Here is a 24,167-nt window from a genome sequence, read left to right as displayed (position 1 = left end):
GGTCTAGCAAAGGGAAACCGAAGTATAGAGAGGTGTCAAGGATCAAGTCTGCCTCATCCAGCTTAGTCTGAGACCGCCAATCTTGGTTTAGTCTACCTTAGAATCAGCTCTGGCCACACTGATCACTGTCATGTAGATAATGTCTGGTTAACCACCAGTTGAGCCCCCTACACTAACGCACCTGATCGGGAGTCAGGGGCCAGGTTCTCAGGGTTGGCCTTGCTATTAACAAGCTGTGAGAATGAGCAAGTTGTTTCTGTCCCTGCCCTTCTGTGTCCTCATCTGTAAAACCGGTATATCCCCAGGCCCTGTGGCACAGCAGATGGCTTGTGCTCTCGTGTGGGATATGTGGAGATGGGCTTGGGCCAGGTGGTGTGCAAAGTTGTGTCCCCTCTAATGTTCTTGGACAAGTCCACTGTCTGCCTGCTCCCTCATCAGGGCTCTGGGGGGGCATCATCCCTACCCTTCTTGTGCCCCTTCTGGACGCTTCCCTACTACGTTGGGGGCAGGGAAAGGCAGACCAGGTGGGCCAGGCCTGCTTCTCCCTATAGGCACTAGGGTTTGAAGGCTGGAGAGAGGGTGTGGAGCTCTCTGACTCAACCAAGGGGTCCATGTGTCACACATTCTCTGTGACTCAGGATGACTCCTTTCCCCGCCATTCTAGGCTCTGAAACCAGAGCAAGGAATGAAACTTGCTTTATTATTTTTATGGGGAGCCAGTAAGGGGCAATTACTTGTCCTATGGGTCTGTGGTGGAAAGGTACCACTGGCTTCAGGGGCCAGGGTGGAGAAGATTTGGGGCAAGCACATAGAGGCCCCTGGGTGACATCTGTGGACGCTCCCTGCAGCTGAGCCCCAGTCCCCAGTCTTGTTACCACCCTCCCCCTGTAACTACCCCCTCCTCCCATTTTCTTCTCAAGCTGCAAATGTCAAGTGGTCAAGGGTAGTGGGGGCTGCTGTACACTTTGCCCTTTTCTCCTGAGCCCCATTAATCAGGCTCATAGGTCAGGAGTATGCAGACCACTGCCTGTCTGAGCATTCCCAGGGCAGCCTGGGCTCCCTTGGTCCAGCGCTGGCAGCGCCAACTCACCATGCTGACAGTGCACTGAATGAGAACCTGTGGATGGCAGGGGCCCCTCCCGATGCCATGGCCAGGCAGCCAGGCCCAGGGAGTTAGCCAGCGGGCTCTGTGGAAGTGGATTTGAGATCCTAGTCTTGCCACTCATTAGCCATGTGATCTTGGGCCACCTCTTAATCCTGTGTGCTCAGTGTCCTCCTGCAGAGAATGACTGCTCTGAGACGGTAATCTGATCACGTGCATGATGCCTTTAATGTAATGCCTGGCACATGCTTCTCCAAGAGAAGCCACCGTTTCCCTCTTCTTCCTCCTCTTCCTCGTCCCTGCCTTGTCCTGATCAGCTAAGATCACAGCTAGTGCCATTGTTAATGAACTTGATTTTCCTGCTCTGGTCACTTCTGTGGACCAGCACTTTGGCACCTAAACAAATCCTCCAGATTGTTTTCCCTCTGAACCTTCCCAGAAGCCCTTACTCTGTCCTATTTCTCTCTCTGAAGGTCCCTCTAGGGCCTGCTGTCTGGAGAATTTTCACATGAGCCCAGCCAAAGCCAAGTGAGCCAATTCCCACAGGCTTTGGAAGCTTTATGAAAGGAATGCCCCTCTAGAATCTGCAAGGTGGTGAGGGGAAATGAAAATGTCTCAAACTAGATCAGAAAATGCCCAGGCCAGCATCATGGAATGCTAGATCTCAAGGACCTGCTGAGACCATCTCAACTTGCTCCTCCTCCCCCTTGTGCCTTGAGGCCCAGAGAATGGGGTTCTTTGCTCTAAATCACAGGGATCACTGCTGCCAGAGCTGAAGACAACAGAACCCAGGCTTCTTAATTCACACTTTGGGACTATTTCTCTGTATCCATAAAGCAAGGATCAGGGCCTCTCAGCACTTTCTGCTTGGGAATGGACTCTAAAATGCAGAACAAACAAGGAGAGCATTGGCAAAGGCTGTTGTCCCAGGCACCAAAACTGATCACAGTTTGGGGTGTTAGGAAGCATTTTTTTGACATTCCATTAACAATCACAGGGATTGCCTCTTTGGGTTTTCCCTCTGGGAAATATCGCTTCAGACCCGAGAAATAAAGGAAGACTGGAACGGAGGTGCTGTGGCGCTCTGTCCTTACAGGGCACACGAAGAACGGGGAGCCTCAGCCAGGGAACAAGGTAACTCCTCAGGGATGATGAGGGGCGCAGCCAGTGCCCAGGGCAGTGATGCAAGGTGGGGCCTCATGATCTGCCTCCAGTTACATCTGCATCTGTTCATCAGCATCTCCCAGAGCGAACAGGAAGGCAGCCACAGAGTGGCTGTGAGCACAAGGCTGCTGCCCTCCTCCTGCTGGAAGCCCTAGCTCAGCCCTTGTCTCTCCTGGGTCTTCTTCCCTCTCTCGGTGCTCTTCAGCACTGTTGTGGCTTTGAAGAGCATCTGTATGCAGCTGACTGCATGCCCCCATGCAGGGTTGTGCCGGGACTGTGCCTGTGGAGTAGGCCCATCGAGGTCTGAGTTGGGCACGGTGATCAGTAGGTGCTTACTTTCATCTGGCTGAACCTGTCCACCATGTTCCAGAGTCTAATCATATCCAGGAAATTAAGGACCCTCACAGTGTCTGTGGGTAGTAAGTTGTAAATTAGACGGTGCGCCCCACTGTCTAGCTGACATTTCCGCTGGCAGGTCCGGGAGACACATCTTCACTGAGCTCCTGTCTTCCTCACTCAAACATGCTTTACCTGCTGTCCTTCCTGGTGGATACCAACTCTAACCTCCCACTGCCGAGGCTTTAACCCCCCAGGCATCCTGGACACCTCTTTCTCCCATACCCATGCCCAGTCTGTCAGGAGACGCTGTTCTATTTTCAAAACAGATTGAGAATCTAACCATATTCCTACCACTTCTAATGCTCCTGCTTTGTCACCAGCTACCATCGCTTCCCACCTGGATTATCGCATTTGCCTTCTGAGTGGTGTTTGGGCTTCCACCCTTGACTCTCATAGACAGCAAGGCGGTCCTTTGTAAACATGTCAGATCAATGGGATGGCTCTTCTCGAAGGCACCAGAGGCTTCCCTTCTTACTCAGCATAAAAGCCAAATTCCGGCCCCCTGGCCAGTCCCCTCTCTCTTCTTCTCCCCTGCTCAGTAGACTCCAGCCACAGTGGCTGTTCCCCTGGGCCCGAAGCTCCTCTCCCGGATACCTGCATAGGTAGCTCCTTATGGCCTTCACATCTTCGCTTTGTGCCAATGTTGCCTCCTCAGGAAAGCCCATCTTAATTTGACACTGAGCCTGTCTTCTCTGTCTCCAGAACCTCTGATCCCCCTAACTTGGCATAATTTTTTCCAAAGTACTATTGTCATTTAGCATACAGTACACTCGATATTCCTATTTTCTATATGTATGGCACTGCTCATCGTCTGGTTATTCCCCCTGCCCTGGAATGCTAGCTCATGAGAAAGGAGCTTTTCTTTTGTCCACTATTGTATCCTAGGTGCCTGAAATAGTGCTTGGCACACACAGAAAGTGAGACTATAAACTTCACAGTGAAGTGAATAAGTGATGGCCTGGGATTGGTGGGAAACCCGTTCCGGAGAGGGAGGCCCACTAGGGCCTATGTATTGAAGGTGAGGAGGAGAAAGAAGGCATTGAGAGGACAAGAGTATACATGTGGGGGGTTTTTGAGGGCAGTTGGAATAAGTATGGGATTTGGTGAGGGAAAAGAGAGTTGATTTCCGTAGTTTTAAAAGAGCTAAAGATGAGTGACAGGTGAAAAGCCCTCATGGATTCCTCTGAGGCTAAAAGCGTGGATTCCTGCCAAATAGAACATGTGTTTGGGAATGGATATCTTGTGATGACAGTATGACTAGAAAATTCTGGGAAGGTCTAGAGTAGCACCAGGAAACCACCCCAGACTCATAAGCTGCTGGTGACTTGAAGGCAGAACCCTGTGGTGGAAGGATCTATACACCTAATACCTAGGTATTGCTATTAATACTATAACACCTCATACGTAGGTATCATTGCTTCTTAGTTTGTCATTCACACTATTGGCTGCTTCCTTGCGTGTAGGGTTGTGCCAGGACTGTGCTTGTGGAGCAGACCCATTGAGGCCTGAATTGGGCACAGTGATCAATAGACGCTTACTTTCATCTGGCTGAACCTGTCCACCATGTTCCAGAGTCTAATCATAGATCCAGGAAATTAAGGACCCTCACAGTGTCTGTGGGTAGTAAGTTATACTTAGATATAACTGGTTGGAGATGAGGCCCTTCCAGCTATTCCAGTAGGGGTTTTGGAAAAAATGTCATTTGCTTGGGTGCTGTAGTCTCTCCCACTCAGTGGTGCTTTACAGTTACATAGAGTTTTAAAATAGATGCTCTTGTTCAGCTCAAAACACACTGCAGTAAATATCATCACATTCCTTTGACAGATGAGGAGACTAAGTCTTTGGACATTTTGTTAACTTCTATGGAGATAAGTTTTGACCTCACATCCGGCCCCTTCTTTCTCTCCTGCACTGCCTTTGGGACTTGGGTGATATTACATTTATTCTCTTTGTTCAGAAGCCATTCACTGGGCAGTGGGTCTCTGGACACCTCCTCTTGCTCTTCATTACACCGACTGTCCCCATTTGATCCCCAGACAACCCTACAGTAATGACTTTTAACAAATTCTTCAATCTGGAGGTGTGAAGAAAAATCTCCGCATAAGGTGAAGGGACGTTTGGAAGAGCTGGGGTGGACCTGGACTCTAAGGTGGTCATAACTTTTTGTTTAGAAAATGGGAAAAGAACCTGGATGGTTACTTAAACTATAAATTACAGACCATAAGAGCTGAACAAATCCTGACTAGTGGGAATTCCTGCGCGGGAGTTATGTGAACTGTATGTGTTTGCTGAAGGCATCTTGGACTGAAGAGACAGGAACTCTGGCCCCAGGCAAAGTGAGCAGGCCATCCCAGGAGGCCTGGGTTCCAGCTGTGTTGTCCTGAAGGGCACTTAAATCTCTCGGTCAGCATCTTTAGGGTCAGCAATTTGAGGATGATAATTCTTGCCTGTCATACTCACAGGGCAGTTAAGAGTTACCTGAGATAAATGCCAGGTGAATTGCAAATAGAAAACCATTATACAAACATAAGGATCTGCATGATAATTTCATGCTCCGTTCTTGCCCTGGCCACCTCCTATCCCCAACACAGCCACTCTTTCTGTAGAAATTTTATACCCTAGTGACTTTTTTTTTTTTTTTGCTTTGTTTTTCATTTAAAAAAACCCAGTAGTTTGGGAGAAAATGAAAGGTTGAATGATACAGGTCTTATTGACAGTGAGGACCAACAGGGTACCCCTTCACCACCTGGGACTTCAGTGGGCCCTCCCTGCATCCAGGGGAGCAGCTTGCTGTCAACTTCCTGCATTTTCCTGCCGGGCTTCCGGTCCCTGGGCACAGATTCGTATGGACCTGCACTGCTGTCTGCAAAACATGACTCTCTGAAGGCAGAGCTGCTGTCTCTTCCCCATCTCTCTCCTCACACACTCTCTCCTTTGAGAGCACTGCCCAGCACCAGCTACAGGCACAAAGGCACAGGCTTTTAGAAATTCGGTGACTCCTGGCCCTGAAATGCACCTGACATACAATGTAGGGCTCCTCTGGCCAGAAAAGCCCAGAGTGTGCTCAGAGTGGTGAGATGAGGGTGGCTGTGAGGGGCAGGAAGGTACAGAGCATGAGCTGAAAGGTGGACTTTTAAAAATAATCTGATGGTTTCCTGGGAGAAGTCAAAGAGCAGTGTGTACACACACACACACACACACACACACACGCGCACACACACACACACCATGAGACAAAGATAGCCCAGGGGGGATTTTGGAGACAGAGGGGCCATCAAATCTATAGCTAAAGGGTGGGCAGGGAGGGTGCAAGAGGGGGATGTAGGGAAAGTGCAACAGGCTCCTGCCAACGTCCATCTGCTGGAAGGGGAGTGGACAGACTTCTAGTCAGGGGAGTCAGGCAGATAAGATAACATGTCAGTTCAACTGCTTGGGAGCAAAATATGGAGTGGAGGGGGAGGGTAAGGACGCAGTAGGGAGATGGTGGCAGTTGGTAGGATTGGTTCAAACATCTTAGAACAAAACTCTATAGCATCTGCTCCGTGCTGTTATTCAATGGTTCAGTGCATCAAAGGTTTGTGCAAGTCTCTTAATTAAGGAAAAATAATAACAACAAATAAAATTAAACAACACGTGTTAAAGACTAACCTCAAGTGGGCTTGCCTATAGATAAAGAAGGAAGGTTTCAACATGCCAGGTAACAAAAAGACATGTGCAGGAACTGGAGGGAGCTGTATAGGAGGAGACAGCTCGGGAGATGATGGCAGGAGGCCCTGGGCGGGGGCAGGGGCCAGGGTTCTGTCTGAGGCCAGGGAGCCAGGGACAGGGTTGTGAGGGGATTGAGGGGTGGGGGAGAAGCAGGCAGGTGTGAGAGTCAGTTCTCTGGGCCACATCATGTGGGAGTGAGGTGCTCATCCCGAGTCTGCTTCCACAGCAAGCGGGAGGCAAGGTCCCCGCCCTCGGAAAGAGCTCCTGATGGACCACACAGCCACCTGGCTCTTTGGCTGCTCCAGGGAAGTGGGACCCAACAGGAGTCCTGACATGGCCCAGATCCCCAAAGAGCTTGGGGGGCTGGGCTGCCTGCACTGGCTGCTGACGTTTTAGTGTCAACATAACACTAGCTACATTACCCCAGGGGGGCTCACAAGGCAGGCAAAGTCCAAACCTTAACTTTGGTGGTCCACCTTGAGAGAGCTCCTTTCCAAGGTGCTGTGGAGGTGCAGGGGAGACAGGGAAACGCAGCAGTGTGGAGGGGAGGTGGGGGGTGAGGAGAGGCTTGGGTCCCTGCCCCAGTTGTGGCCCAGAAGTTGTAAATATCCCCTCATTCTGGCACTCTCTGGCTCCCATAGCTGCGTCCTCCTATACAGTGTGAGTCATGCCAGGCTCATTGGAATGGGAGAGAGAGAAGATGCAGCAATCAGGACGTAAAAGGAAAGGGGAGGCCTAACTCGTTCCAAAAGTTAAAAAGAAAAAAAAAAAAGAACAGAAAAGTTCAAAATAAAGCAACAAGAAAAAAATCCTTTAAACCAATTTAAACAAATAGAACAAATGAAATGAAAATAAGGAGACGGGGAGGAGAAAATAAAATGAAGAAAAAAAAAATGAACCGGGGCAAAGACAAATGAGTGTTAGAGCAGGCACGGACAGTTAGGGACAGACGCCATGTACTTACGTTTACCTCGGTGATTGCTATATCAACAATGCTACCCACAACAATCAAGGCGTCAAATGTATTCCATGCATCACAGAAATAGTGCTGCATGGGGCAGAGAAGCCGAGGAAGAGAGAGAGAGAGAAGAGAAAGAAAAAAAAAAAAAAAACAACCAAGAACAAAGGAGAAAAACAAAACAAAAAGGAAGAGGAAAAATGAAAAAAAAAAAAAAAGCATGAAAGAAAGGAGAGAAGAGAAAAAATGAGAAAAGAAAGAGGTTACGTGGGCATATTAAATACTCTCTTACCACTCTACAGTTCTGGCAGCTCAAACCTGGGCAACCTGGTTCTCACGGGGCGGAAAGGCCTGACAAAAGCTGGGTTAGTACCGAGGTTCCGCTGGGCCGGGCGCCGGGGAGGGGGCCGGGCAGCCCCACGCGGCCGCCCCCCCGCTCAGCTCTGGGCCCCTGGGCCCAGCGCGGCAGGGCAGAGCCGGCCATGCAGAAAAAAAGGAGGAGAAGCTCCCACTTTTTTTCCCCCACAGACGACGGCAGGTTCAATAAAAAGCATGACTGGAGGGGGGTAAAAACAGGAAATTAAAAAACCAACCAAACAAAAGGAGGTAGAGAGAGAGAGAGAGCGAGAGTGAGAGTGAGGGGAAAGAGAGGAGGCAGAGGAGGAGGAGGAGGCTTCCTGGGGAGGGCAGAGTCATACTCACATTAGTTTCACTGAGAATGACGTCAATTATGCTGCCAATTACGATGAGGAAGTCAAAAACATTCCAGGGATCACTAAAGTAACCCTACATAAGGGAGGGGCAGGCAGGATGGGGATTAAAAAGGAATATTAGACAGACAAGAACAGAGCAACATCACCATCAGAATCACCGTCCGGGCACCTCAGTGTTGCTGCTGGAGTTGGGAGCACCCTTACTGCGGCCAGGAGCCCAGGAGGGAAGCGGGGGCGCGGGGCTGGGAGGCGGCTGGCCCAACCCTCCTGCCCCACCCTCCATGGTCACACAGCCCCCTTCCTCCAGATCCATCCCACCTCACCACCCTCCTGCACAAAGGCTCTTTCTGCTTCCCTCTGGGGGCAGGGCTGGGCATGGGAGTAGGCAGTGCGAGTGGCAGTAGCGCAGGGACATGGCTGGACTCCCTTCTCAGTCCTCGCTCAGCATCTCCTATGTCCCCGGTTCTCCTGCATCAGAGGGGCCCGCTGCCTGGAGGCAGGGAGGGACACAGGTGTGTGACTCCCTCGAGGTGAGTGGGCCGTGGTCCTATGAATGATCTGGGAGTTCCAAAGTCCCTGAAAACCACAGCAGCGTGGTTCAGTAGGGTGGCTGGGTCATCTGGGCTCAGCGGTGACTGACGTAAAGCTTGCCAATAACAAGAGGACTGCGTCATTAAAACAATACCTGCAATAAGCTGGACGCCCTGCAGTTAGAATCAGGATCACCCCTGCTCCAGAACTGAACACGCCCTGGTGTTTCCAGGGACAGCTCTGGCCTGGCAAAAGTTGTACTAACTGAAAGGAGACAGAGTCCACGTCTGTCTTATAGTTTGGTAGTGTCAGATATGGCCCCAGCTAGTGCTTTGGGGGTGGGGGTGTCTCCTAAGCACCTCCCCTAGGTTCCTTTCCTAACATCATTAGTTTGAGGTAGAGTCCCATTGAAATGCAAATGCCAACCAAAGTGAAGGAAATTATCAAAGCCTGAAAACTAGATTGAGAGGAGGAGTCTGGGTAGAGGGTATGTGGACAAAGACTTTGCAGGAAGGGAGTGAAGGCAGTCGTGCCATAAAGAGAGATTATGGCCCCAAGTGGTAAGGCAGTGTCCCAATTTCACTGCTGTACCCTGTACACCTGGATTTCATTTGTGTTCCATTGTATTTGGAGAAGGGAAGAGATGTTATTGAAAGACTTTTTTGAGGTCTTGGACAACTAGTCAACCAAGGGATAGGCTAGAGGTTTCCAGGAGTCCTGGGAGGGTGGACTCTTCACAGAGTGGACAGGTCTCTTGTCTCTTTGAGAGGTGGGAGTCTAGAGCCTCTACTCTGTGGCCACATGGGGTAGAGGCTCACAGGTCAGGCAACTCCAGGGACTGGATAGTCATACTCCCCAGGAGTGGAAAGGAAAGGACCTAGTGCTAAAGATACTTGTCTTCTTTTTAAAAGGACATTTGCATCTTCACTTTTCCAGGGAGTGTTCAGTAAAGGAGACAAGACAGGGTTGGACCACATTTGTTTGGCAGGATCAGCATTTTCCTGTTCTCTGGGCCACTAGTTGGGGCTTCCAGGAGATGGGATTCTAGAAGTTGGGGAGTGGGTATGAAAGCATTCAGGGTCCTAGGAGAGTTTCCCAGACTTCTTTCCCCAGTTCTCTTGAGGGCTGCAAACTCTCCCTTTTAATTTTTTACTCACAAGAGCCAAGAGTCTGTGTTCTTCCATTTCCTCCTGGCTCTATCCAGCTCCCTGAACTTCCCCACTTCCCAGCCATGCCCTCTTTCCAAAGGGATCACAAGACATGCTGTCCTAGGGCTGTTATTCTTAGAGTGGGAGGTCAGGTCACAGGGAAAGGGGCCTCTTGGTTCCCAGGCATTTCTGCCAAAAGAAAACAGAAACGCCATGGCGGAGACTTTGGACAGCCAGACTGGGGAAGCAGAGGTTGGCCAGGGCGTGGGTCAGGTGAAGGTCAGCTGGAAATCATGGCTTTCTTGTTGGCTTCCCAGAATCATTTCTGAATATACTAGAGCCTTTGAGGCAGAGAGAGGCTGTTCTTTCCCATTTAAGTCACATGTTATAAGCAGGAAATAACCAATTCCCTCCCCAGTTCTTAGATATTATTCACAGGGCAACTGGAGAAGACTGATTTTTAAGGAGGAGAGGTAAAGAGTGAAGACCCCAAATGAACTATAAATATGCATGTGTCTTAAAATTAGAGTTTGGAAAACACTGGGGGAGTTTCTCTCGATGGAAATACCATCTTTGTGGGGAGAGCTATTTCAGAAGGGAAGGGGAGACAGGGTCAAGGAAGAGAAAGGAGAGAAACAGGAGCCAGACCAGGAATGTTCAGCATCTAGCCTAGAAAATGCCATAACAAAACATTATTTGGGTGTGGGGGCAAGAGGAGAGATAGGGAGGGGGAAGGCTCAGCGCTCAGGACAGGAAGTTGAGTTGGTCTTCTCCTTCATGGGAGACCTGCAACAAAACGGATGAGCCGGCCTGGTCTGCAACGCCTCTGGGAGAGGAGAAAAGGGAAGGAAGGCAGAGAGTAGGGCAAAGGCCAGGATAAATACACAGGTTAGTCAGCTGCCGAGCACCCAGCGAAGGCTGACACTTAAAGGGACCCTGCCAACCTCCCGGTTGGGCATTGCTCATCACCCTTTCCCTGAAACTCATTTGTGTACGTGCAGATGGATGGAAAACACAGGCCAATCCACTCCTTCTTGACTGTGGCCCCCTCCCAATCTTCCATGACAGGCTTCCACAGGTGGGGCTGTCTCAAGATGAATGCCTCATGCCTTGCCTTTGCCCTCACGAGACTGTGCTGCTGGGGCTTTTGATCCACTCCTCCGTCCCGGGGTGAGCCACTTGGTAGGCCCAGTGCCAGGGCCTCCACAGGCTGCGGAGACCAACCAGTTGCCTTATTGGACTCTGCTCCAGGAGACTTACACATAGCTAGAATGCAGGGGTGAGGGAGCCTGCCTAGGAGGGTAGGTGACAGGATCCCTTTAAGAGGCAGCTTTTCACCCCCACCCATCCACCCACCTTCCCCATGCCTTTGTCCCACAAGCCCATCAGTTCTTCAAACTGGACCATGAAAATGATTTTGGATCCAGCTTTCAGGTCTGTTTCCTTCATCCACCTCCTCTTCTCACTCTCAATGGTCCTTCTGCCCACCCAATCCACACCCATCCCCAGAAACAAGGTGATCTCCATTTAGACACCTGGCCAAATCTCTAAGTGGGCAGGCCCTGGAGGGATATTTTTTTTCCCCTGCACACTCTGGAGTGTGAGAGCTTAGTGTTCTCTCTCTCTCTCTCTCTCTCTCTCTCTCTCTCACACACACACACACACACACACACACACACACAAAACCCAAAACAAAACAAAACAAAACCCTGTTTTGCCTACCTCCTCATTTGCTGGAAACCACAGGTAATACAGATATTGGGGGTGTAATGGAAGAAGGAGGGTGGGAAAAAAATCATAAGCTTTTTCTCTTATGAAATCAGGTTGACCTAGAGCCAGGTTAAACCTGTCACTCCTTTCCCTGGTGATGAGGTCCCAAATGGTAGGGTAGAAGTCAAGGTTAGGGAAAGGGTTTTCCTTGCTCTCCCTGAAATGGTGAACCAAACCTCTTAATGTCCAACTCCCCAGAGTCAAGCAGGGCTGATAATCCAGAAGGTATGGTGTTTCGGGACTAGATGGCTTTCCCTTGATGTCCTTAAATCCTGCAGATTCAGTGGGTTTTCTGCTTTCAAATTCCCAACCTCCGTGGGTGAGTTCAGAAGATGGGCCTCTCCTCTAGCCTTCCAGGGGATGCTCTTGTGTGTATCCACTAAGGCCGAGGAGTGGCCACCCCTATGATCTGCAGTTGCTTAGACCCTCAGCATGATCCATTCTCCTGAGAGCTGCTGACCCTCCGCTCAGTGGCTGAGGTGGGTTGAGAACATGTAGGCAAAACTGATACTAGCTTTAGCAAATCATTATTAGAAAGGAACACCATGTTATGCATTTTGAATGCACAAGAATTGTGGATTTTCCTCTCTTGGGTTCTCTGTGCCCTGATTCACCTCCATCATTGAAACTATTTCTTTTTATTTTTTTATTTTTATTGAAGTTATTTCAAATTAAAAGAGGCAGTATTAAGGGTATGGTCTTGGCAGGTAGGGTGTCAGTTCAAATTCTACTTCTGGCACTCATAAACTGTGTACTCTTGAGCAAATAACTTCACCTTTTTGTGCCTCAGTTTCTCTACCTGTAAAATGGGAAAGCTATAGGTCTACAGTGGGGATTACATGAGACAATACACGTAAAACACTTGGACCTGTGCCTGGCCTGAAGTAAGCTCTAGATAAGTCTGGATGACTGTCAGGGTTAACTCAAGTTGATCTACCTCTCTCCTAGTTGAACGGGATTCACAAGTTTCATTTTGGGGGTGGGACTGAGTAGAAAGGCAGGCAAAGCCCAGGTGTATAGAAGGAGGGAAGGGTCAAAGGTCCTGGAATCCTGAGCTTGCCTTTCATCTGCATCTAGGACCTTTTCTGCCCATCTTAAGTCTCTAGTGAGTAGTGTGACTGTCTGGAGACTCTTGCATGAAATCTGGCTGGTACTGTTTTGAGATCGATGACAGTTTGCAAGTTGTCATGGCTAAATTTTATTAGACGTAGGGTAGTGTGGACAGTTAGCTGCCAGGTCCTTAGAAACCACTATTTCCATTGGGGGAGACCGAGGACCCTTTTCTTCTGCCTGGAGGGCCAGGAGGACAGGAATGGACTGTCAGGTGGGCCTGTTTCTCACCTTTAATCCCGGGGAGCAGGGCTGAGAGGTTGTAGGTACGTGCCTTTGCCCTTGAATGCTGGATTCTCAGCAACTTCCCTGCCCAGGGCAGAGGCCTCCTCCGTGATCTCAGAGACAACAAAAGCTTTAAAACAGATTGGTGGTGAGAACGTATCACAAGAAAATCTGCACACCTGGGAGTATGCTGTGCATTCTTATTAGGGATTTTGAGGTAAGAATTCTTTTGCTGCCATCACTCATTTTTTTCCTCTTCTCTGTTCCTGCCTGCCCAATGCAGAATCTACCTCCAATGATAAAATGAAGGAACCCAGAGGGGGTGATGAGGAAACTTTCCTGGCCTGATGTTCAGAAAGCCAACCTGGACTTTAAGTCTGTCTGGGGCTATTTACTTCCAGGGACCTGGAGCTCCAGAGAACATTGCCAGGCACAGTGTTGACGTGAGAGATCTGAGCCAAGATTAGAAGTGGAGGTGCTGGAATTGAGACAGAGAAAGGCCAGGGAAGGAGGAGTGTCAAGAGGGAGGGAGAAGCCAACTGGCAGGAGGTAGTGATGCCAGAGAAGCAAAGGGACTGAGGAATCACGTGAGAAGCAAAAGGTGAGAAGGGCACAGATGGGGAAATTCATGGAAGGTAGATGGCAGAAGCAGAGGGAAGCAGGGAAGGAGGAGTTAGAGAGGAAAAGCTACACAGTTGGTGGGAAGTGGGGAGAAGGAGAAAGGAGTAAGAGGAGGGAGTGGAAGAGAGCATGAGCAGAGGCAGGCGGGACACATGGTCCCGGGAGGCAGGCCTAGGGTCTCTGGTGGCTCTGCTTCTCCGGGCGAAAGCCGGGAGTCTACACAAAGCTGGGGGAGGGGTCAGGCCACCCACTGGAGGCAGGGGCCAAAGATGGCTCATCCTCACCCCAGGGCAGGGGGTCCCTGAAAGAGAACAAGAGCCCCTGCTTGAGTGAGCAGGCATTCGAAAGAAGGTACAGGAGGCAGGGAGCTGCGCAGAGGCAGGTGGTGTGGCCGGGGGAGGCTGTGTCCAGTGCCTTGGGAGCACTGATCTCTCTTGCTTCCAGGTGGTGGGACTGAGACGTGGGGGACAGCAAATGAGTCAGGGAGAGGTGCTGGATGCAGCTGGCAGCACAGCGGCAGTGGGAAGAGTCAGTCTCATGGAATCTCGTGGAACACAATGGTAACTGACACCAAGCAGAGATAATAGGAATTGTATTATGTTAGGACGTCATTTAGACATAACAGTAATCATGGAGATTAGTGGCGTCTACTGGAGAAGTTATAACCAGAGCATGCAGCTGCTCCAGGCCCCCGGCAGCCTGGGGAGGCAGTGAGGATCCTGCCCTCCTCTGGCAGCTGCTACCCTGCGATGTGCTTATTCGGAAGCTCCTGGAGGCTCGGGCTGCACAGACCCCCCAGGCTTGGGGGGGTGGGGGGCAGCGGACACAAGGGGGCAGGAGCAGACTGCGGGCTAGGGTTAGGGACTGGGTCCTTGCCCCAGTGGTTGGTGGGGACATAGCTGCTCCTGAAATTGGTGGAGGAATGTGCACTTTGACCTGGACACCTTCTGCTCCAGATTTTTTTTTTAATTAAGTGTTTTCCTGCCCAGGAACATTTTAAAGGCCCTCTTTCACCGATTTCTCTCACCAACACATAATGAGCACTGACTAGGTGCCTAGGACTACACACAATTGAGTAGGTCTGACATTTGCACCTTCTCTGCGAGCAGATGAAAACGTGGTTATCGGCTCAGCTCCTTTTGGGGACCTCAGCAGGTTCCTTCTGTGCCCAGTGTGCACCTGCGTAGGTGGCAGGGTCCCAAGCTGCCTCCTGCTGCTTCCGAGCTTCCTGCTGCCAAGGTCCCCTCCAGGACCAGGGTGCTGAATGGATGTGTCCCCATGGTGGGGCAAGGGTGGGCAGACACGGTGCAGCGTATGCGGGCAAACCGCGGTTCAAATAAACACCACGGACACTTTTTGAAGGAGAAGGGAAGGGAGAAGACGGGCAGCACTGGGAGCAGATAATGAGGAGGAGCCGTCCGACCCCTCGGCCCCGGCCCCGGGGCTGACTGGGACCTGGACCTGTGACAGCCCTCTGTGTTTGCCTGCCCTGAATGCTCTCTCCTCCAATCCAGCTGGGAAAGCGCTCCCAACCCAGATCCGACAGGTCCCCTCCAAGCCCTCCCTGACCTGAGCCCTTCTTAGTGAAGGGGCAGGTGTGGCCCAGGTGCAATTGTGAGAGGCAGCACCTGCACCTGCCCTAGTGAATGAAACGTGAATGCAGTGAGCTACTGCGCTCGTTTCCAGAGATGTGCTTTGAGTTGAGCAGGCAAGTTCCCACAGCCTGGGCTTCCTTCCCTGTCAAACAGCAACAATCACTGTGCAGCCCCGCAGGCTTTGGGAGGACAACCTGAGTTCCACAGGACGTGTCCAGTACCTGCTGGTCGCCGTGTTGCTGCCCTCCCTCTCCTGGCCTGTCTGGTGGCTGTCCTGCGCCGCCCCCTCCCCTGCGGCAGTGTCTGGGAGCTGGCCGGGCCTCAGGGCTGCTGGGGCGGCCGTGACCCCGAGCCCTGCAGGTCTGGGGATCCCTCTGCCCCTCCGGGACTCGGTGTGTTCTGGTTTCTCAGCGGCAGGGAGGGAGAAGGGAACCACAGTGTACTTTCCACTGGGCTTCTTTACACAGTGTGAATAATTTTCCACATTAAATAATTTAGTGTAATAGCTAATACCACCCTTCCCACACAAAGGCTTTATGCAAGTCATGTAATTATTTTTTATCATTCATAGTGACTTTCAAGCTCTTAAGCCCAGGCAGGAAAGAAACCTGTCACAATGTTGTAACAATATGCAAATCCCTGGGTATAAGAGCCCCAGTGGGGAGGCCCCTCCTTGACAAAGCCCATTTGTGCCTGTCTGCGGGCCCTGTTTGGCATCAGGTACCCCATGGACAACCCACAAGTAAATAATAATCAGGGTAATGCCACCTCACCAGTCAGGCTGCTAAGAAACCGGCAGGAGCCACCCCACCCAGTGTGCAGCCAGGGCGGGGCGGCCGGGGTCCTGTTACACGTCATTCCCTTGCTGCCTCCCTTCCTGCTCCTCTAAATGAGACGTTCATACGTATGTGATGAGGTTCCCCTGCTAGGGGGAGATACTGGTTTCTTAATCATTTGGATAAACAGGTTTCAAATATTTCAAGACTTAAGTGAGAGGCTGAAGGGAGTCCTACCTCAGCGGGAGGCGCTGGTTCTCACGATGGGGCGCGCACTGCCCTCTAGGGGGTGTTTGGGAACTTGCAGGGGCGCTGCTGAAATTCAGGAGGGCAAACTGGCCTTTAGTAATGGGTGGGTGGGCCAAGGACGCTGCAGGTCCTGCTCCTCATGGGGCAGTTCTGCCCGTGAACTGCAGCGTGTCCGGTAGGACTTCTAGAGACATGTAGGGTGCCACCTGCAAATCAGGCCCCTCAGGTATAACTTAGGTTTCAGTCAAAGGTCTCAGATCTCTGCTCTTTCATTAACCTCTGCTTTTTGTATGGAATGATTCTTCTACTAAATACAGACTTTTCCCATTACGTTAAAATTCAGGGTATATATATATATACATTATATAATATATATGTATGCACACATATAAAAACACATATAGGGGGATCCCTGGGTGGCGCAGCGGTTTGGCGCCTGCCTTTGGCCCCAGGTGCGGCCCTGGAGACCTGGGATCAAATCCCATGTCGGGCTCCCGGTGCATGGAGCCTGCTTCTCCCTCTGCCTATGTCTCTGCCTCTCTCTCTCTCTTTCTGTGTGACTATCATAAAAAAATAAAATAATAAAATAAAATAAAAAAACATATTTATATATCTATTTGTAATATTTATATAATATTCATTTTATTTATATTGTATTTATATCTATTTGTAATAAATAGATATTTATAAATATATAAAGTGTGTACATTTATATATAAATACATATAAATACATAATGTAAAATATATAAATATTGCATAACCTTTATATATATAAATATGACATATGTGTATGGATGAGAATTTTGTATACATAAGGATTTAAATTTCCTCCAATCTTCTTTAAAGAAAATAAAGGAGGTATTACAAAGTATTTGTTACAAAAAGGGAGCCTGGTTCTAAAAGATCAAAAATCACTAGCCTAAAAGGATGTCTCTGTTTCTATAGAACTCTTAAAAGGAAATATATTGCTTGCTCTTCGGGTTTTTAAAGTTGAGTTTTCCCAGGTTGGTGAGGAAATAGAAAGTCATTCAATCCAAGGGCCATTCACATTTCTAGGTTAATTTACGCTGAACGTTGGCCACTAACAGGCCACTGAACTGGACACTGAGCCTCATGTTCTACCCATAGCATCCTTGAGATAAGGACTCCACAGATGCTCCCCCAGGACACATGGGCTGGGTCTTCCTTGGGTGGTGCTGTCCTTGCACTACAGGACATGGGCCCGCATCCTGGGCCCTGCGCACTCAACTCTCAGGACCAGCTTTGCCTCCTTGGATCAGTGTGATACCTCTGCAGACTTCCAAAACTATATTCTGTGAAACAGTAGTCCTGGGAGATGTTAACTGGCACAATGAAACAAGACAAATAGACCAAAATACAAGGTCCCAGTCCTCTAAAAAGGCTGCAAGTGTGGAATCTCATAGCCTTTACTTGGGGCTTTAACCTGGAGCACATGACATGCATGACAGGCTCTGTGTCCTGCATGGAAGAAACTTGTCTAATTACACTGAAGGCAGGAGTTCCCTAGTTTAGATGGCCACATCAGGTCCTGCCTAATGCCATTCCAGATGGCTGCTCCCCAGGCATCAGTAGCCACTCCCTTGGCTTTCCATTTCTGCTTCCCTCTCCAGCAAGTTCTTGGGGGTGACCTGAGGAGGGTGAGAATTGAGGGGAGTTTCCTCATAGGAAACTCAAGTTAGAGCTTGAATCAAGGGGCTGGAATAATTTGTGAGGAAGAAAACAGGGTTCCTCAGTTTCCCCAGGGGATGCTGTCTGTGGAGGCCAGTTTTGGTTTGCTCTTACTCTGGTGAGATTTCCAGAGTGCCTGAGAGGTGCTACTGTGTTAGCACCTGGAGGGATATAAATGTGGGTAAGAGGTAGTCTTGCTAAAAGAGGATCCTGACCTTCCTTGACTCCTCTTCATCATCAGACAATGTTGCAACTCTGCCCACCTCTCCCCATCCTCCACGGCTGTCACCTGCATGTCCAGTACCTGCTTCCCCGCTCAGCCCATATCAGTGCATGTTCTTCTCTAGGCAGTCAGCATGCTGGTTCAAACACATGCATCTGATGGTAGAACTCCCCCTAAGGCCTGCTCTGTGTGGATTCTGAGGGCAATCTTCATTAATCCGTATCCCTTCCACATCCTGAAGGACCTGTGTCCTCTGACCCCTCCTCTCGCTCACTGTTCTCAGTTCCCAAAACAAGCTGAGCTTGCCTGTGCCTCAGGGCCTTTGCTCTCCCCTCTTCCTGAAATGCCCTTCCGGCTTCTTTTCAATCCCTGGGTCTCAGTTAAACCAGTACCTTCCTGACTACCTTGTCTGAAGGTGGCCTCTTTCTCCCAGCATAGCACTTGCCCTATTTCATAATCCGTTGGTCTCTGCACTACACCATGAGCCCTGTGATATAGTACCATGTCTCCGCATCATCACTCAGGTGCTCAATAACAATTTATAGAAAAAAAAGATGGAAAAAGCAGTACTAATAGGTGGAAATTACATAGGGGCACATTTCAGTTCAATATAAAGAAGGATTCCCAACAGAGCTGCCCGTAGAAATCTCTCCTGGCAAAAAGGAGGAAGGTTTAGAGATTTCTGCGTTGATGGAAGATTGATGATCTTAATGATGTTTTCTCACATTAATATTTGGACTTTCTTTTCCTTGTTCTCCAGTTTCATAATTTTCATGATGCATTCAGGCATGCATACATTCAACTTTCACTGAATGCCTCTCATGGGACACAGGTATGCATATGAAACAGTTCCTGCCTTCCAGGAATTTGGCAATCTAAGTTTTGTCTGCACATCTTGCAAGTCTTCCCATTTCAAGTGCATCTGCGTGTGTGTGGGCATGTGTGGATGTATACACATTAACTTGTAGGCTATTTGGTGTAGTCACCTCTGAGGTGACTATCTCCTCTCTTGAGAGTACCTGCCACTTTAGGTTAGGGAGGGAAATCCAGAAGGTCCAGACCAATGCAAGCAAAACACAGGTGCCAAGGACAGAATGGGCGAATGAGGGGGAAAGGAAGGTTAGGGGCCTCAGAGGAAGCGGAAGGACATGGGAATGGAGTGACTCTATCAGTTTGCATAGACTTGTTTCTTGAGACTGGCTTGCTTTCCTTTTGTCTCTGATCCGTTTTTAAGGAAGAATGTGAACACTTGCTGAGGACCCACTAGATGCACAACAACATCTCAACATGCTGAGATGATATTTGTTGTTTCAAATATGGGTATGGACAGAGCTTGCTTTTGAATCACCTAAAACTGCATTAAAATGTCCCCCAAACAACTAAAAACTAGCTCTGCCATCTTGACACATCCTTGGATTTTCTCTGACCTTCAGTTTCCTACGTCTCATAGGACTTGTCTCACAAACAGATTGAGAGATCAAGAATGGAGAAAATCTAGTTGTAACGTCTGGTTCTTTAGACAATATGTATTACTCCCTTCCCTCCTTGTTTCTGAGTGTTATTTAATTTAAGGTATTGGAATTGATTCAAAATGGGTTCACGTGTTTATTTATTCACTGCTTCTTAAGTAGGGACAGGAATACCAGCCTGAATAGGTTTACCTATTAATTATTAGATTGCCATCATTAAGATCATCAATCTTCCATAGGGATGGATGCGATGATAACCTGGGGACTCTCTAAGATCCAAGAATGAGCCACAGTTAGGGAGGTCTGTTCTTAAAAAGGTGAGGTGAGCAAGGCTGCGCTCACTAGCCTGCTTCTCGTCATCACTGTGTCCCTGGTGTCAAGCACACTGCCTGCCATGTAGGTGCTCAACATAATATTTGCTGAGCTGTTGATGAACTCTTAGCCTGTAGCAAAACACTAGCCTGGTAACATACAGGCAAAGAGTTCCTGAAATAAAGAGTGTGAAGAAAGACAAGGCCTAGGGACAGAGAAAGAGAGGAAATGGCAAGAAATGGAGCCCAAATCTTGTCCCTGTGATGGGGTTACTTTAGTCACAGGAAAAGGTGAGTGATAGTTTTAGATGTTGTAGCATGGCTTATGCTGTGTCTTATTCTCCAACTTCAAGGATGCATTAGGGTCAGCTTGAAATTATATTATGGTGTTAGGCAGAAATCTGTGTGAAGGGATAGAATAAATACACTTAGGATAAGAGATGACAGAGCACCAGAATTGCTAACGGGTCGATTTTAAAATGGTAATGGACAAGAAAGGCACGATAAAGCAGGAGGCTCCTTTTTTGGGAGTTAGAGGGCTGGTGCAACCTCCCCAGGCTAAGGAGCCCTACCATGTTCCATCTATATGGCACCTTCCTCAGAAGCCATAGGTACTTTTTAGATATTGCTATGATCCACAGGCTTGTGTTTCCACCCTACCCCCACACTCTGCATTTCACATGTCAGAATCCTGATGCCCAAAGACATGGTGTTAGGAGGTGGGGTACTTGGGAGGAGACATCATGAAGGTGAAGCCCACAAGAATGGGATTCATGCTTTTATAGAAGGGTTCCCACAGAGCTCCTTTACCCCTTCCATCATGTAGGGACACAGTGAGAAGGTGCCAGCTGTGAACCAGGGAGATGCCCCTCATCAGAGAATGTAACCATACTGACACCTTGATCTTAGACTTCCAACCTCCAGGACTGTGAGAAATACATTTTAGCTGTTTATAAGCTACCCAGTCCCCAGCATTTTCTCTAGCAGTCCGAAGGAATGAGCACAGGCATCACCTTACTCCATCTCACACAGTCTGATGAGTCTTCCTCCTTCACAGAGAAACGGAGCTAAAGAAAGAACTGCACTAGGAGGGAGAGCCCTACTGGCCCACCCCCAACTTATTCAGTGACGCTGACATGGGAGTTGGGCTTTCTGGTTCTCAATCTACCAGCATTTCTTCTCTTGTTGGTGAGTAGATGATTAAACAAAGACAGGAAAATTTGCTTGGTAGAAAAGAAAGCCTTGCAAAAATGATTGCATCACACAGAAACCTATGCTTAACTTGTTAGCAAGTGGTGCAGTTAGAGCCAAAGGTACAGTTGGAGATGAAGTAGATTTTAGCCGGCAATGTCATTATCTGGCAAAAACAAACCAGGTTTCTAGAGAATATTCAGCTTTCCAGAAGAGGAAATGGCCCTGGTTTGCATCCTTTCCTACTGGTCATCTTACTTCTACCTTCCTCCTCCTGGTCCATTACTGGGCTATAGAGAAAGAGTCCTGAAATAGATGTTGGCCTGTGGAAGAGCGTGGGGTATCTGAGTCTCTCCTAGCCAGGGAGGGGTAGGGAGTATCACCCAGGGGCAGGCCTAGGCTCAGGCCTGAATGGTATCCTGTGTCTGGGGTCTTCTTGGCTCCTTGGTTGCTGCACTGGTGCATCTATAGGAAGTCTGGCCCTGCCATCCTTCTCACTCCATCTGCCCAGGCTGACCCAGGGCCCCTGGGGGGTTGCTCAGGGACTGGATGGCAGCTGACAGAACTCCTGTGCTGATCAGCAGCTTCTCTAACACAGGCTCACATGTCCTTTTCTCCCTGGGCTCTGTTTCTGTCAGAGTTGGCAACACTTTGGCACCCATTCTTTAGTGCACCCCCCACCACTTGCCTCCTTTGGTGGACAGTGAGCATATCTGAGTTTGGAAGCTAATGAATACTGTAGTCCAGATATGATACCCTGGTCTGAATAGGACAGTAGGCAGGGCTCATTTCTGGTAAAAATGGTTTTCTTTTCCTGGGGTCAGAAAAGCAAATGAGCTACTTGCCATGGGGCTTGTGTCATCACTAAGATGCTCTCCCAGCTTCTCTTCCTGCCTTGTGAGTATCAGAACGCTGCTCCCTTTCCCCAGGGGACAGCTTGCTTATGGAAGACAGGCCTCCAACGCCTAAAAGTGGGCCCATGTCTGAACAGTCTGGACCTTCAGCTTCAGAAGCCCCCTTTGCATTTGTAGAGGGCACGGGTGCCCCTGGAGAACCCCAAGTTGGCATCTTTATGACCTCTTCAGGCTGTGTGTGGAAAGCTATTGGCCAAGGGGAAACCAGATGCTGGATCTTTAAGGAAAGAAACTTCCAGACATGGATGGAACTGACAGAGTAGACTGAGAAATTGGACTTCAGACTTTCTTTGCAAGTGTTCTCTCTGAGTGCTTCCTGGCCATCCACCCCTCCATTCCAGCTTTCCTTCTGCCTGCTAATAGGCGAACCTAGAGCCTCAACCTAGCCCATACCTGTCCCTTTTGCCACAAGCCCAGTGGAAAAAAGTTAGCTCCATCTTGATCATGCTAATATCCCCAAACACTCCTCCTTTGCCAGGGCCTATGCCCACCTTTGTCAGGGCCAACAATCCTTCCCAAGAGAAGAATCAACAGAGTATGAAACAAACAACAGAGTATGCAGAGAAAAGATTGCTCTGGGGACCATTGGAAGCCACGGGATGCCCTGCACTGTATAGGCATGATTAGCAGCAGTAAGAAGAAGGTGGCCTTTGGAGAAGATGCAGAGCAGGCTGGCCCTGGCTCAGGCACTGCGCAGTGCTGATCACTAAGAGGACCATTTGAGAGCCTCCTGTCTCTTCCTTCTCATAGCCTGGTGGCTACTCATGTGGGTGGGACCATAGTGAGACTGTGCCCAGTGCTGGGCTATAGGGAGGGGCCTGACAAGTATTTGACCTCCATGGTCCTGAACAGCTCTGATTCTCAAATTATCTCATTAACCAGGCTTCCTTCTAGTTATGACTCATCCTTTGCTCCCAGCCAAAGGAAGTGTGCATGAGCCACTGATGGACTCCTCAGGACAACAGACTGAGGAAAGGAGGATCTGCATTCTTTGCCAGCATCAGCCCCTGCTTCCAATCTCATCCTCTCTCTGTTTCTCTACTCTCCAAGAAGCAGCCATGGCTTCATTGCCCTCACGTCCTCTTTCCAGAAAGATAACAGAGACTACACAAAAAGACCCCCAAAGCAGAGACAATAGAGTGGCAGAACAATTACTGCCCCACTGTTAGCTGACACTATTAAAATGTTAGCCAGGTTCTCTGTGTTGGGGGCAGGGGACAGGAGTCACAGCCCCAGGCAGTTCAGGTTGCTTGTTATAAGGCATGTGGGAGCCTGGCTGTAGAAGCCATTGGGCAGGGTTAGGAGGCCAGGCAGGGCTGAGCTGGGGAGATGATGTGGCTGGAAGGCTGGCACCCCCCTTGGAAGTGACATCAAAGCTACCAGGCAGCCAGTCTCTGGCCAGCATTGGGGATATGTGAGGTCAAGGCTCTACATCCTGGGTCAGGTAAGAACTGGGTAGGGCGTAGGGCTCTCAGATGTCACTTTCACTAGGGCATTAACATACTATCAGGAAACCTAGTCTGAAGTCCAATGGACTGGGAAAAAAGAGTAGCTGGGTGCCCCAGGGATCACCAGGGACACACCTTATATTCAACCTCTGCAGCAGACTAATTCCCGACGGCACCTGCTAGGGCACTTTCTCTGCCTTCCTTTGGGCCTTCCTTAGCTCAGAGACTGGTGGGACAGGATCCATAGGGAAAGAACCTCAGCACTTGCAGGTGACAAGGGATGACTTTGAGAATTGGCCAAGTCAGGAGAAAATCCACACTGTGAGATCCCAGAGCAAGAGACCATCTTACCCTGACAAGAGGGCTTCCACCATCATGAGTCAATTTCTGGTGGAAAATTAACAGCTGGAGAGAGAGTGGGAGGGTGAGGTAAACCATCTGGCTTCATGAAGCCAGCCAGAGCAGCTGGGCTGAAGAAACCAAGATAGACAGAGAACAGCAGAAGCTGGGAATATTATGGGAAAGAGCAGTGTCTAGAGCTGTGCTGCCCAATATAGCAGCTGCTGGCCACATTTGGCTATATAATTTTAAATTAATTAAATATATTTGAAAAACCAATCCTTGGCTGTACTAACTACATTTCAAGTGCTCAACAGCTACAGGAGGCTGGTGGCTATATTATAGACAGCGTGTGTGGAATATTGCAGGAAGTTCTATTAGCTAGAACTGGTCCAAAGACCTTGCTTGATCCCTTAGGTTTGAAATGCCTCTGGGCCCTAATTTGTCCTGCATCATGAAAGTAAGTCCCAAGGCTTCAGCTGCTCTTATTCAAGAAGCCTGGGGTGGCAGGA

The 24,167-nt window shown here is 49.4% G+C and overlaps 1 protein-coding gene across 39 annotated transcripts in view; it reads right to left on the bottom strand.

Annotated features, from left to right (window-relative positions):
* The window catches only part of CACNA1C (calcium voltage-gated channel subunit alpha1 C), a 746,601-nt gene that overhangs the window by 64,447 nt on the left and 657,987 nt on the right, over positions 1-24,167 (bottom strand). For 18 of the 39 annotated variants that reach the window (XM_035706878.2, XM_025461637.3, XM_025461647.3 and 15 more), the window contains one exon: positions 7,338-7,421. In XM_035706878.2, coding sequence (XP_035562771.2) covers positions 7,338-7,421 — 84 coding nt within the window. Of the gene's footprint in view, positions 1-7,337; positions 7,422-8,033; positions 8,118-24,167 lie in introns of all 39 variants that reach the window. The other 21 variants (XM_025461617.3, XM_035706871.2, XM_035706874.2 and 18 more) reach the window with 4 other exon arrangements.

The sequence above is a fragment of the Canis lupus genome, chromosome 27, assembly GCF_003254725.2.
Source record: "Canis lupus dingo isolate Sandy chromosome 27, ASM325472v2, whole genome shotgun sequence".
In the NCBI taxonomy this organism is placed as follows: Eukaryota; Metazoa; Chordata; class Mammalia; order Carnivora; family Canidae; genus Canis; species Canis lupus.
The sequence above is the reverse complement of the archived record's forward strand: the minus strand, read 5'-3'. Positions and strand labels throughout refer to the sequence as shown.